At 37.2% G+C, this 15,931-nt stretch overlaps 1 protein-coding gene across 2 annotated transcripts in view; it reads right to left on the bottom strand.

The window, feature by feature from the left end:
- UBR1 (ubiquitin protein ligase E3 component n-recognin 1) overlaps positions 1-15,931 on the bottom strand; it is a 122,270-nt gene that overhangs the window by 78,149 nt on the left and 28,190 nt on the right. For both annotated transcript variants that reach the window (XM_061611261.1, XM_061611260.1), the window contains exons 7-11: positions 11,163-11,225; positions 10,735-10,858; positions 6,513-6,620; positions 1,826-1,914; positions 240-338 (exon numbers count right to left, since the gene is read on the bottom strand). In XM_061611261.1, the coding sequence (XP_061467245.1) occupies positions 240-338; positions 1,826-1,914; positions 6,513-6,620; positions 10,735-10,858; positions 11,163-11,225 (483 nt within the window). The remainder of the gene's footprint in view (positions 1-239; positions 339-1,825; positions 1,915-6,512; positions 6,621-10,734; positions 10,859-11,162; positions 11,226-15,931) is intronic.

Raw genomic sequence — 15,931 nt, 5'->3', positions numbered from 1 at the left:
TCGACTTGAAGGCACATAACAACAACAATATAAGGACTCAAGTAAAGATATTTGCAAATCTTCTTCTCACACATTGCATACTGTTTCCACTGTATGATGCCCACCCAAATCATATCTAAGCAGAACTCAATAAACATTTTCTTTGGAAAATTTCTTAAAGTGTGCAAGTCACCTATAAATATTGCAATTACCACAATACAAAATGTTCTTTACGTACTTGAATGATTGGCTATACATACCAATGTAGGAACTGTGAACATCTGAACGGAAAGCGCTGTCACAGAAATCTGCTTTTCATGATCATCACTGATGTACTCTCTCTGCAGTGTTTTGTAATGCTGTAAAGAGAAGAATACAAATTAAAGTACCTGACAGTTATTTGAAACCAACGGCATGAGGAAGGGACACTTGATAAATGAAGTCACCACCTTTCCCCAGGAACATATCCTATCTCACCAGACAACCCAGCTGTGGAGGATGGTTGTTCATTCCTTTTTAAAGTTTGGGACAGAGAAGGACTGTTTCCTTGTAGTCCATTGGGCAGCATGGTTCTGCTCCTATATTTTAAGACTGCAGTAGGTGGTTGGACACTACCACACCTTCAGTATGTACCACAGGTATGTACCAGCACCTGTCATCCTTGGAGCAAGATAACAGAGTGAACCTCTGGCCAGTGAAAGGAAAATCTTACCTAAAGATGCTTTGACCATGGTAATTAGATTGCAATCACTTAGACGAGGATTGCTTCTACCTCAAGACTTTGATAAAGCTTGTTGTAAAAGTCCTTTCTAAAATTCAACTACAAATGATGTTAATAATCATTGAACCCAAGCCACTAATTGAAACACACAGGCTCAAAGAAGGAGCGTGATTGGTGGGGACGCGAGATAGGGCCTTCTCGGTGGCTGCTCCCAGGTTCTGGAACTCTCTTCCTAGGGAAGCACGAATGGCCCCTTCCTTGCTATCCTTCCGTTGGCATGCAAAGACTTTTTTATTCTGACAGGCTTTTAGACTAGAAGATGTTTAAGATAGGGCCTCATAAGGTCTGTTGTATAGTTCTATGGTCCTATTCTTAATGTTTTAAATTGTCTTAGTATCTTAAGTGTATGTTTCATGGTTTTAATGTCGTGAATAGTTTAATTCTATTTTAATTGTATATTTTTGTATGTTTTTTTTACCTATGTGTAGTTTTTATTTGTAAGCCACCCTGAGTTCCAGTTTTGGAAAAAGGGCAGGGTAAAAATAAAGATTCATTCATTCATTCATAGAATCTTCTCTTTAATGAACTCATGTAATGAATAATTTAATCTCTGTTATTAAATTATTTTATGTAACCAGCTTTGAACATGTGTTGAAAAAGTGCCTTACAAATACTTAAAATATTTAGTATGTAAACTGGGGTTTTAACAACCTGCAACAATGTGAATGAATACTCAGCTAATACTTTAAAACAATTACATAAGAAATTAAATAACTGAGAAAGTATTTTCTTTTAATCACACACTGTTGGATTGTATCCAGCAAAGTTGTACCATTAGCACAATAGAACTTCCCCACCCTTTCCTGTCCCCGCACCCTCTAAAATCTGCTCTGTAGGGTTGGGGGAAAATCCAGAACAAACTTGGTTGGGGGGGAGGGAGAAGGACAAAATGACTTCAATGGATACAACCCACAGATAATATGGAAAGCACAGAGGATATAGAGGTTACTGCCAGAAGGCTATTGTTGTGGCTCCGCCTCATCAGGCAAGCTGCTCCTGACCATTTAAGGCTTTACAAAACAGACCTTGCTACTATAAAGTGAAAGATAACAGGAGAGAAATTACCTTAACAAATTCCATGGCAAAACTTTTTTTGTACTCCATTTCCATGAAAAAACTGCTAAAGATTAATTCATGTAAGATCTTCCGGGCGCCTGAAAAATTAAAGTTAATATACTTTCCCATAAAATGTCCTCCTTTATTTAATAGGGAGTAATCAATAGGAAAAAGCAAATGAATATCAAATTATAAGAAATATTCTATTCCATATTTTACAAAATGCAATGCTTTTATCAATAATGAAATAAGTAATAAACTGTAAGTGCTGAAATTTCTAAAGATACACTGTTGCCAAATATACACAAGTATAGGCCACCTGGGGAACAACCTTTGTTTGAAAGGCAAGACATTAATCTTTTTCCTAAATTAAATAAAGCAGCTTCCAGTCCATTTTCAAAAATCAAACTATCACTCATCTTAACGTGAGTGATATCCAGTGCAGGCTTAATACATCATAACTAACTGTGTAAATTAGCTATTGGAATATGTGCAGGTGGATAGGCAGGGAGACATGTATTGCTAAACCTACATTAATGAACACAGGAGGACTCCTGGTTTGTCGTGTTCACAACAATAAAAAATATCAAAGAGAGACTTGCATTATTTTAATTTACGTGGACCTACATATCAATTTCTCCCTTTCCCTATCATCCATTAGACTGAGCATGTGAGAACTCTGCTGTATCAGACAGAAAGTCTATCAAGTTAGTATTCTGCTTCCCACAGTAGGCAACCAGATGCTTACAGGAAGCCCTGAAATAGGCTTCAAGACAATAATCCTCACCACTGTTGCTTCCCAGCAACTGGTATTCAGTGGCATATTGCTTCTGAATCTAGTAGTTCCATATAGCCATCATAACTAATAGTAATTGACAGATCATCCTTATTCAAGGAAAGATGCATACAATGAGTTATGGTGCAGTTCTATTAAGACTACCAAGAATATCACACTTAGTGAAGCAGTATGGACAAGCACAACCATTATGCAGTTATTATGTGAATCAAAACTGGACTGAGAGGAGTACGGCACATGTATGTCAGATTCACCATAAAGCCATCACAAAGATTGTGAAGATGTCCCAAAATCTACAAATGTATTTATTTATTAAATGTGTTAGTTGCTGCAGTATGGAAAATCTGGAAAAAAGCCTCTTCTCCCACCCCTCCCTGATAATACCTTTCTCACATCACCTACTATTCTATCACATAGACAAGTTTACACAGTTTCAGAATTGGGAACCCAAAGGATTCTACACCCTTAGAGTTCTCTTGCCTAACTCTTCTCCCATGACCCCTCAGCAATTAAGAAAAAAATTGGGACCCTCCTCCTGCACATGGTTCCAACTCCTTCAAATACAACATTTCACATTGATCCCCTCAGCCAAACAACAAGGTACTAAAACCCTGACCCCATTTGAAAATCTTATCTCACGGAGCTCCTTCACAGACAAAGGTTTATTATCAACTCTATACAAATGACTAATAGAAGTGACAACTGGAATAATGGACAGACTCCAAAACATATGGCAACAGGACACCACTACTGAGACTGATCTCATCAAATGGAACCCCATTTGGGGGGGAAATTCCTTTCGCTCTGCTTCAGCCAGGCTGAGAGACAACTCCTTCAAATTGATTCGCAGATGGTAACTAACCCCCCACACCCTCAGCGGAATCACTACAGATACTAGCTCATTATGCTGGAGGGGCTGTAGGCAGACAGGTACCTTCTTTCTGATGTGGTAGACATGCCCAGTCATTTGGACTTTTTGGAACAAAGTTTTCCATGAAATTGGACTCATCACAAAATAACAAACAACACCTGACCCACTCACATCCCTCTCAATATTCCAGGGAGACAGCGAGACTTTGCACTTCAAGGAGTGAAGCACCCTTCTTTCTATATTTTTCTTTTACTTGACTTAAATTGTTGCTGTTTAAAAGAGATTTGCCAGATTGATCGGTTTTTGACATCTCACTGGGGAGCCATAACTTCTCTCTGCTACTCACTAATTAATAGCTTATCTCTGTTTTTGTTGCAAAAAGCTGTCCTGGATTTGCATTCTAAAGATATACACAGAAGAGGGATTTCTATTCCAGATTTTTATTTTGAAGAATATTATATTGTCTGAGACTACTCTTTTTTTGGTCTATTTTATTTTGACGAATCTGTTTTCTGACGACCGCCATTAATTGTTTCGATCCTGGGAACTGCATTTTGTTTACTTAAGCATGGAGAGATAAGGCTGTCTGCTCTGTTTATACTGTGATGTCACCAAGTTTGGAGTATTAACCCAATTGTTGCTGAAATAAGAAGTGGTTTTCCTATATTTTTCTTTTAAAATGGCAATTAAGAAAGTGGCTGAGAAGCTGGAAATAACTATGTTTCAGAAAATAATGGATGAGATTGAGATAACGAAACAAAACCTGCGACAGGGTTGTAAGGAGCTGAAAATTGAATTGAGTAAAATGAAGCAGGAGATTAAAGATATAGGGGTCCCTGTGAGAGAGGTGACCCTGGAAGGGGTCCCTGTGAGAGAGGAGACCCCGGAGATTGGAACAAACGTGGAACAGGAAAAAGACTTGGAGTCTATGGACTTTAGAAACAAAATTTATTGTTTGGAGACACAGGAGATTAAAGACATAGGGGTCCTTGTGAGAGAGGAGACCCTGGAGACTGGAACAGGGGTCCCTGTGAGAGAGGAGACCCTGGAGACTGGAACAGGGGTCCCTGTGAGAGAGGAGATCCCGGAGATTGGAACAAACGTGGAACAGGAACAAGATTTGGAGTCTATGGACTTTAGAAATAAAATCTATTGTTTGGAACTCAATGTTATCTCTGAAGAAATTAATGAAGATTCTAGAGATAAAGTTATCAATGGCATGGATAATCTTCTGGACTGGAATGATGTGATGGAGCCCAATATAGAGAAAATCTATAGAATTAACTGCAGCCATGTGACAATGGAAAAACTTTCAAGAGATGACCCAGTGTATTTTGAAAAAAAGAACAGAGATATGATTTTACAGCAGTATTTCAGCAACCTATTCAGAATGGATGGCAAGAAAATATTTGGGATAGAGGTAATTCCCATCAGACTCTTACTATATGACTATGGCTTTGACAGCAAGATTATTATGGAATACTGATAATGGAAGATTGGATACTGAAATTACTGGACTTAACAAGACTACTGAAGATGGAAGATGGAAAATGGAACTAATAGGGATAATAGAACAATGGCTACTGAAATTACTGAACCTAACAGATTCTGATGTGATGGATTAATTGAAATGTTTATTTTGACTATGGTTATGACAACAAGATTATCATAATTAGTAATGAGATGGATTAATCGATATGCTTATCTGGAAAAAAAAATTGATAGATATATTTCTTAAAGAATTGAAACCTCTCTTTGACTTTTTGTGGAAAGAATAAAGTAATGTTTATGAGATTTGATGATTAAGTAAGATAACTACTGGAGGAAAGTGATTTTATAATATGACTTAAGAGACAGGATTGTTATATATTATAGACTTATAACTGATTTGTTCTTTGACAAATGGGAAGTCAATATTTTACTCTTTATTTTTTATTTTTGTTTTTTTTTTCTTTTTTTCTTTTTGTTTAACTATTTTTGATTTTGTTTTTTGTCTTTGAATGTTTTATGATTTTGTCTTGTATGTTTTATGAAAATCTGAATAAAAATTATTGAAAAAAAAAAAAAAAAAGGAGTCGCTGGTTTCCTTTTTCGTAGCAGCTTGCATCATCATGGCACACACAACATGGAAATAGGTAGTCCATCTTAATGAAAGAATGGTACCAACTAATCTGGGCAATAGCCCTTATGGAGAAACTCACCCAACAACAAAGAAAGCAACATAACCCCTCAAAGGAAGATACATTTCACAACAAATTGTACATTATGATGTTTTAGAGTGTTTTAGTTTGCCGCCCTGGGCTCCTACTGGGAGGAAGGGTGGGATATTAATTAATTAATTGATTGACTGATTAATTAAAATAACAACAATAAAAAATGTTTATTAGCCATATTGCGATAAAGGAGCATGACTGAAGCCCTCCCTCTACCCACGACTCCCTATGGAGAGATGTCCATTCATACCAACCAGCTTACCTTTATGCCTCACCCAAACATTCCTAACACCTTTTCGTATTGTCATTTAAATGTTATGTATATATACAAGTCAAATAGCGATACATTGAAATATGAACGTTGTTCACACACCCCTCCTCTTCCTTAGCAATGCCTTATTCTGATCTCTCGTCACTTTTCAACTTCTCTTCTATCCCCCTCTCTCCTTTTTCCTCCTCCCTTTTCTTTTTCCCTTCTTCCTTTTCTCCCTCCCCTCTCCCCACCCCCTCTATTCATTATTGTCATTATATTTATTTATTTTCTAATTGTGTTGTAATTATCTTTTTTGAATGTTGGACATCATGTCCCTTTAATTCATGTATTTGAAAAACTTTACAATAAACAATTTGGTGTTTTCTTTAATTGTTAGTCACTTTTCTTCACAAAAGTGAACCAAAATGACTTACAAAGGAGTATGCCATTCATTATCTTTGCAATGATGCCAATTTAACCATTCTTCTTAAATACTACAGCAATAACCTGATATTTTCCACTCTAAACTAAAAACAGGCACTAATAAAATTCATTCAACTTACCTTTGTAAAGTTTTGCATCCCAAAGCATCAATGAGCTTATAAGACAAGGCTTCTCTGAATCACTTTCTTCTTTTAGACATATTTGACAAAATATCTGACGAAAATCACCTAAGACAGAAGCACATGATTTGACAGGATGGATTTTGGAATTATTGTGGCCTGCTTAAATGGTGTCTTCTTTTGACAAAAAAACCCTTTTGCCAATAAATCTTCAGATGTACGAGAAGTATCTCTCTGCTGAAATATTTTCCTTACATTCACAGAGATCCAACCTCATCACTGATGCTGTGTCTCCACATGTATCTCTCAATCAATGTTATTTCCTTTGAAATGCGGATGCAAAAGTACTAGAACTAATAAGAACATAAGAACATAAGAAGAGCCTGCTGGATCAGGCCAGTGGCCCATCTAGTCCAGCATCCTGTTCTCACAGTGGCCAACCAGGTGCCTACTACTACTGTTTTGCATATTGCATATTTGAAATGTTATTCTGAACCAGTTCTGAACAAACAATACCAATAACTTACTATAACTACTACTACTCAGAGCTTGGAAAAGTTACTTTTTTGAACTACAACTCCCATCAGCCCAATCCAGTGGCCATGCTGGCTGGGGCTGATGGGACTTGTAGTTCAAAAAAAGTAACTTTTCCAAGCTCTGCTACTACTATGGTTTATTAGATTTCTTACCCGCCCTTTACCATAAGATCCAAGGATGGGTTACAACAATTTAAAAATACAGTAACAGTCAAAGCAAGTTCACGTTATCCGTACTTTTTAAAAAATAGTTAAGCCTAGCCACTTTTATTCTGAAGTAAAAGCAGCCATGGGCCCCATCAATCCTAACCAGACCAAGGCTCTGGTTTGAAAAGCCACCTCCTTTGCTGCTTTTTGCTCCCAAGGGTGATGTTTGCTTTTCAGCAGCAAACTACTGAAGGGCCTCAATCAGGATTTGGAGCATCTTCTTAATCAGGGTAGTGGCTTTTTCTTTTAAAAAAAAAAAGTTTAAGCACACTTTTTTCAAAAGTGTGAACAATGTAACATGTAATTTGGCTTCCAAGTTTGGGTATTTTTCATACTCGAACTTCCCTATTGATTGATGGATTGATTGATCGATTGCACTTGTATACCGCCCCATAGCCGAAGCTCTCTGGGCGGTTTACAGCAATCAAAAACATTAAAACAAATATACAATTTAAAACACATTTTAAAAACAATTTAAAACACAATTTTAAAATTTAAAACAATATAAAAACAATTTAAAACACATGCTAAAATGCCTGGGAGAAGAGGAAAGTCTTGACCTGGCACCAAAAAGATAACAGTGTTGGCGCCAGGCGCACCTCGTCACTAAACTCATTCCATAATTTGGGGGCCACCACTGAGAAGGCCCTCTCCCTTGTTGCCACCCTCCGAGCTTCCCTTGGAGTAGGCACCTGGAGGAGGGCCTTTGATCTTGAACGCAGTATACAGGTGGGTTCGTATCGGGAGAGGCGTTCCATCAGGTATTGTGGTTCCAAGCCATGTAAGGCTTTATAGGTCAAAACCAGCACCTTGAATTGAGCTCGGAAACATACAGGCAGCCAATGCAAGCGGGCCAGAATCGGTTTTATATGTTCGAACCGTCTGGTCCCTTTTACCAATCTGGCCACTGCATTTTGCACAAGCTGTAGTTTCCAGTTTATTAGCCCTCATCCAGTTCAATGTCGCAGCCGGGCACTGGTTCAGCACATTGACAGCCTCACCTGAAGAAGATGAAAAGGAGAAATAGAGCTGCGTGTCATCAGCATACTGATGGCAACGCACTCCAAAGCTCCGGATGACCGCACCCAACGGTTTCATGTAGATGTTGAACAGCATGGGGGACAGAACTGACCCCTGTGGAACCCCATACTGGAGAGTCCAGGGTGCCGAGTAATGTTCCCCAAGCACCACCTTCTGGAGGCGACCCGCCAAGTAGGAGTGGAACCACCGCAATGCAGTACCTCCCACTCCCAACTCAGCTAGTCTCCCCAGAAGGATACCATGGTCGATGGTATCGAAAGCTGCTGAGAGATCAAGGAGAATCAACAGAGTCACACTCCCCCTGTCTCTCTCCCGACAAAGGTCATCATACAGGGCGACCAAGGCTGTTTCCGTGCCAAAACCAGGCCTGAAACCCGACTGAAATGGATCCAGATAATCGGTCTCATCCAAGAGTGTCTGGAGCTGGCCTGCAACCACTCGTTCCAGGACCTTGCACAGGAATGGAACATTTGCTACCGGCCTATAGTTATTAAGATTTTCTGGGTCCAGGGAGGGCCTCTTCAGGTGTGGTCTCACTACTGCCTCTTTCAGGCAGCCAGAGACCACCCCCTCTCGCAGAAAGGCATTAATCACTTCCCTGGCCCAGCCAGCTGTTCCATCCCTGCTAGCTTTTATTAGCCAAGAAAGGCAAGGATCCAGCACAGAAGCGGTTGCACGAACCTGTCCAAGCACCTTGTCAACGCCCTCAAGCTGCACCAACTGAAACTCATCCAAGAAATCGGGACAAGGCTGTCCCTATATCACCATACTGAATAAAATTATGGCAACAGTTGCCATCATTCTGTCTAACAAGGTTCAAGCCATCTGGGTAGGGATCATATTCTTAAAGTTATCTAACCTGCTGTGAATACTAAGTGTGTGTCAAACTGGAGATAGCCAATATAGTACCCTCCAGATATTGTTGGACTACAGCTCCCATCATCCCTGACCACTGACCACGCCTGCTGGGGTTGATGTGATTTGGAGTCTATCAACATCTGGAGAAGTGTTGGCTGCCCCTGTGGTAAGCACTCATGATGACTGAAATGCTGCTGTACAGAGTGCCCAGAAACTGCTGTAGCCAGCTTGGTTTTTCTCCCATTGCTTGCTTAGCCAGTCAGTAAAATGCTGATACTAAGGAAATTCCTCTGTTATCACCTGTCTTTATTTATTTCAAAGATTTTTATCCTGCCTTACACTGGCAAGATTTCTGACATGGCTAATGAAACAACTTATATAAAAAAACCAAATATATTTATGGCAAAAATAGACAAGTTATACACTGAAATTTGCAATAAGCTAGATCTAAAGCATAAAAGCTGCACAGGAGACATACAGAATAAAACTACAATGAAACTACACACAAACATTAAAATAATAAACACAGAAAACAGCACATTAAGTCATTCCCTATTCTTTTAAAAAGAAACATTCATTCTCTCCATTCCATCTCTCAAGTGTGGCAACCTATCAAGTACTGGTGGCTAGGACATAAAAAAGAGGAAGGCAGTCACAGATATACCAGCAACTGGTGGTGAGTCAACCCAGATCTGGTAACGACAGGTGTGATGGCAGCCCTGTGAAGATTTGGCATGCTGAAAAGTACAAGAGGGAAGATGAAGAAAGGCTGCCAGCAACAAATGCTCTGGGATTTGGCACAGGGAGGTCACTGCTATTTTGTCAGGGCAATTTCTCTTTGTCTCTGTCATGTACACATATATACAAAACAGACCCAGATTACTGAAGTTGCCACATTAACACACCCAACTAGCCATCACCATATAATTGAATGGTCTCCAGCTGACCCTCACCTATATTCAGAGCTTGGAAAAGTTACTTTTTTTGAACTACAAGTCCCATCAGCCCAATCCAGTAGCCATGTTGGCTGGGGCTGATGGGACTTGTAGTTCAAAAAAGTAACTTTTCCAAGCTCTGCCTATATTATCTCTGGGTCAGCCAGAGATAATATGACAAGATTGTGCTACTTCTACTGCCTCAGAAAAACATAAGGAAGTAGAGGCTTCAGTTCAAGTGAATGAATGTATTTCTGAACATACCAGCAGGTTTTACACCTGTATGATTATACTGCGATAACCTGTGCTGGGACCTTATAGTGAAGGGTGGATAAGACATCAAATAAATAAATAAATCCCACCTTGGTCAGATAGATATTGCAACTGGTACATCCTAGAGAGTCTCTATCAAGGGCCTCAGGGTGAAATATATACTGGACCAATAAACTGCAATATACTAGATTATTTGTAGCATGAAAATCACTACTCTAAAAATGTTTGCAAAGGAAAAATTATTTTAAATAGCAATAATATTTTTGCTGTTTAAGGAGGAGAGAAAACTGGTACTGCTAAGGAAAGACTGAAAGGGTCTCTTGTCAATGTTTTGGCATCTGATAATGGTACAGAACAATTTAAGATACTTACTTGAATAACTCATAAGTTTGTTTAACCAGGAACCAAGACGCAAAGCAAATTTCTGGTGAGCCATAATATCAGCATGAAGAACCTTCACATTAAGAGGACCTTGGGAAACATTGTTCGAATGTTTCTAGAAGATAAAAAATATTTTACACTAGGACAAGAGATTATTCAGTGGTTCTTTGATCTTCCCTACCTTTTTCCTGTCTTATTCTCTATCATGCCATTTCTGCTTCAAAATAACAAGTAAAATCAAAGACAAGTGGAACACCTGGAGTATGAAGTCTTAAGAATAATTGAATAAATGTGATCAAAGATGTAGGATGAGAAATATTTGAAAAGGTCAAGAATGTTTTGAAGTCTTAGCATCTTTAAAGTAACAAAATAGTTATTCAGTATTAACCATGTGTCTTTGACACATTTCAGGAAGTTACCTTAATATCTTCTTTTGCTTCCTGGCAAACAACATATGACCCTGCCTTAACAGTCTTTCGACCCTGTACAATTAAAAAAAAAGTGACATATTTAAGTTAGGTGATTGCAGAACTTGAAGTTATTAGAGTATATGAACAAAGGTAAGGATGTTTAACTATTTCATAAGCAACTTATGATATGGCATGGGGGTAGGGAAGACAGTTTTTTAAAGTTAAAGATTTCACTAGACTGATGTAAGGGAGGAGACTCTCCTGCTTCAGTCTTTCCCAGAACACAGTGCACTCTATAGTGTGGTCACATTTAGAATAGTGAGTGTATTTAGGGTTGCTCCATCTCTAAAAGAGTATCATAGCACTACAAAATGTACAAAAAGGGCAATTTAAACAATCAGCAAGTATATTTCCTAAGAGGAAAGACAACATAGTTAAGAATTTTTAGTTTAAGACAACTTAAGTGGGGACATGACAAAGGTTTATAACAATGTTAAGGATGAGAGATCACATTTTTCCTCTGTATCTCATAACACTAGAACTTAGGGCTACTAAATGATATTGATTAGCAGCTGACTAATTGATTAGTCAGACAAAAGGAAGCACTATTTCACACAACACTTCGTTTATTTAAAGTCATGGGATGCAATGATGGACATTAGCTTCTATCTTTTTCTTTTAAAGGGTTAGACAAATTAATGGCAGATAGACTATCAATGGTTATTAGCCATGATGGCTACATGCAGCTTCCATGTTCAGAAGCAGTATATTTCTGGATACCAGATGCTGGGGGAATAAAACACGAAAGGATTTTTGCTGTCATGTCCTGCTGTGAGCTTCCTGGAGGCAACTGGCTGGCTACTGTTGGAAACAGAATGATAGGCAAGATGAATCCTCTGTCTGGTCCAGTAGGGCTCTTCTTCTTATGTTCAAGGGCAGGACAGAGAGAGATTTTCTTTCACTCCTTCTCACTCTTATATTGCAAGGAAAGTCTCCTTCATTCCTTTTTTCTCATCCCTTTGTGCCAAACAGATGTAATGCTATTCATGCCATTAGCTGTGATTGTTTTAAAACACAAGGAATAATGTGAACAATATCACATCTAGTGACTTCCCGGAAGGAGTGCTGGCTGGTGGTTGTCTCTGAGGGAGCTCTGCCTCAGAGGAAGCTTTTTTCAGGTTAAAAGCCAGCCAAGAGGAATCTTGGACTGGCTTAAATGTTCTCCAAGGTATAGGAGAACCGATCAGATTTTCCACAAGACTTCGTTGAGCTGTCGGCGGCTGGAATTGATCAGGAAATCCCTGAGATAAGAAGGCATGCCGATCGGCTGAAGACGGAGTCAGGATTTCCACACAAGCTGTACTGGAAAAAAGCGAAGCGTTCTTTTTTTCTTCTTAAAAAAAACGTTCTTAACCAGCGAGCCTACTTCTGTCTAAATCTTATCATTTGGCTTAAATTACTACAATAAAAGGGATTTGTTTACGAATCAGCAACTGAGAAACCTGGGTGAGTCATACTTTTTCTCTTTTAAATATAATTAAGGAAGAAAGAAAATGTAAACAACTTATATACTTTTTTTACGACAAAAAGCTGGCCTGAATTTGGAGTTTTAAAGTTTAGAAACGGATGAGAGGTAATTATTATATTTTGGACTATTTTTCTCTTTGGACTATTTCTTTTTGGACGAATCTGCTGCTCGTATATGTTACTAATTGTTTGGTGTTGGGAACCAGAATTGTTTTGCATTCTTGGATGTAGATAAGAACTGTGCTGTGCTGGCTGGACTTCAATAACAGGCCTGGAATATTAACTCTTTTGTTGGTGGAGGAAAAAAAAAAGAAATAGACTGCCTCTAGGTTTTGGAACAGTGATTAATATCAGAAATTAAAGGCTTTTCTTGAAAATGACAACTAAAAAAGCAACTAAGGCCCAGGAGCGAAGAAGTTCTATTGATCCACAGGAAGGGGTTATACCCCCAGATATGTTTCAAAAAATAATGGAAGGGATTAATGATATAAAACAGGAAATGAAAACTGAATTGACAGATATAAAAGACTATATTAAAATACAAGTGGATGAGATTAAAGGGACAATTGGGCAAATAAAGGAGGATGCAAAAAACACTAAAGAAAAGGTACAAATCTTGGAGAATAGAACAGATATATTAAATCTGGAAATAGAAAAAAACTTGGACTATATGGCTGTGACTGAAATGAGAAATAGAGAACATTGTTTGAGATTCCGTGCAATTCCTGAGGAAACAGGTGAAGACATCAGAGATAAAATTGTTAATGCTCTAGTAAAATTTCTGGATTTGAATGAAGATCGGATGGAATTTGAAATAGACAAAGTGTATAGAATTAATTCCAGATATGCAACAATGAATAAAATTCCAAGAGATGTGCTTGTTCATTTTATAAAGAAGACGACCAGAGATATGGTATTACAGCAACACTTTAAAAATACCTTTAAAATTGATGGTAAGGAAATACTGGTGATGAAAGAAATTCCTATTAGACTTTTACGTAAGAGAAAAGAATATGCTTTCCTTACAGAGAAACTTAAGCAACGCAAAATTCAATTTAGATGGGATGTTCCAGAAGGAGTGATCTTTACATTCAGACAACAGAAATATAGATTGAATACTGTTCAAAAAGCAAGGGACTTCTTGAGAAAAGCTTCAAAAGATATGGATGAAGATAAACTCAAAGATATGGATATAATTCCTGGGGAACAAAGTCAACAAAGATATGCAGAGGAAGGAAAGGAAGATGATGGATTAAAAGGAGCATCAGGCACATTTTAAAATACACGCTTAAAGATGGATTACAAATATCTAACTTGGAATATAAATGGAGCTAATACGGCGCGGAAGAGAAAGAAAGTGTTTCATTATTTGAAAAAATTAAAATTGGATATAATTTGTTTACAAGAAACTCATATTAAGAAGAAAGATTCCAAATATTTGATTTGTAAAAATTTGGGTGAAGAATTTATTTCGGCTGGACCAAAAAAAAAAAATGGAGTTGTTCTCTACATTAACCCACAATTGCTTCCTAAATTGGTATTACTGGATGATAGTGGTAGATTTGTGGGGGTTGAAATTACTCTACAGGGTACAAACATTTTGATAGTGGGTATCTATGCCCCCAATGAAGATAAAACAAGGTTTTACACAGGACTTATGGAAAAATTGTCAGAGTTTTCATATGACCATTGGTGCGTTATGGGTGATTGGAATGGGGTAATCTCACCAAAAATTGATAGGCTTTCTGAAAAAAATATCAAAGAGACACAGGGTAAATTACCGAAGATTTGCTTTGAACTGATGGAACATTTAGAATTGGTGGATACCTGGAGATATATAAATGATAATGCAAAGGAATTTACTTATTTTTTAGAAAGACACAAAACATTCTCGAGGATTGATATGATCTGGATGTCTAAAATTTTAGCGAAGGACACTTTTAAAATGGATATATTACCAAAAACTTTTTCGGATCATAACCCTGTGATATTAACTTTAAAAAAGAAAAATCTTGGATTTAGATGGAGACTAAATGAATCTTTATTACAGAATGACAAAGTAGTACAAGAATGTAAGAAGAAATTAAAAGAGTTTTTTGAACATAATTTACATAAAGGAACAAGTGAAAATATCGTTTGGGATACAAGTAAGGCATTTATGAGGGGATATCTTATTAAATGTAACTCTGAATTAAAAAAAAAGAAACAGAAAATGCAATTAATTTTGGAAGAAATAAAACAAAAAGAGGAAGAATTGAAAAAGAATCCAACTAAAGTTTCTATTGTAAATCAAATCAAAATGTTACAGAAGCAAGTATCAATGCTGACAGTTAGAGAAATTGAAAGAAAACTAAATTTTGCTAAACAAAGGACTTTTGAATTTGCAAATAAACCTGGGAAATGGTTAGCATATAAATTAAGAAAAGAACGTCAAAAAAATATCATTTTAAAGATACAAGAAGGAGATGAGACGTTGACAGATAATGTAAAAATTAAAAAGATTTTTCATCAATATTATTCAACATTGTACAAATGTCAGGAAATTCCATCTGAAAAAATAGAAGAGTATATATCTAAACAGAATTTGCCTAAAATTACAGACTTTCAGAGACAAGCTATTAATGGCCCTATTACGTTAAGAGAGATATCTGAAGCTATAAACAAAATTAAATTAGGAAAGGCACCAGGACCAGATGGGTTATCTGCAATGTATTATAAATGTTTGGAGGAAGAACTCTTACTACCTTTACAGTCTACAATGAATCTTATTCTGCAAGAGGGAAAGATACCGGATAGTTGGAAAAATGCTAACATAACATTAATACCTAAAGAGGAGCAAGATTTAACTAAAACAAAAAATTATCGACCAATATCTCTATTGAATAATGACTATAAAATTTTTACAATGATCTTGGCAGAAAGATTGAAAATAATATTGCAACAATTTATTCAGGAAGATCAATCAGGGTTTTTACCTAAAAGACAATTACGTGACAACGTCAGGAATGTCTTGAATGTCTTGGAATATTTAGAACAACGAAATGATAAACAAGCAGCTTTGATTTTTTTAGATGCTGAAAAAGCATTTGATAATTTGAATTGGAAATTTATGTTTCAGGTTTTGGAGCAAATGGATTTTGGAGACAATTTTATAAAATGGATTAGATCGATTTATACATCTCAGAAGGCTCAGATAATTGTTAACGGAGATTTAACGGATTCATGTGAAATACAAAAGGGTACAAGACAGG

The sequence above is a fragment of the Rhineura floridana genome, chromosome 2 (genome assembly GCF_030035675.1).
Source record: "Rhineura floridana isolate rRhiFlo1 chromosome 2, rRhiFlo1.hap2, whole genome shotgun sequence".
Lineage (NCBI taxonomy): Eukaryota > Metazoa > Chordata > Lepidosauria > Squamata > Rhineuridae > Rhineura > Rhineura floridana.
Note: the sequence above shows the minus strand (reverse complement) of the source record. Positions and strands in the feature narration are given on the sequence as shown.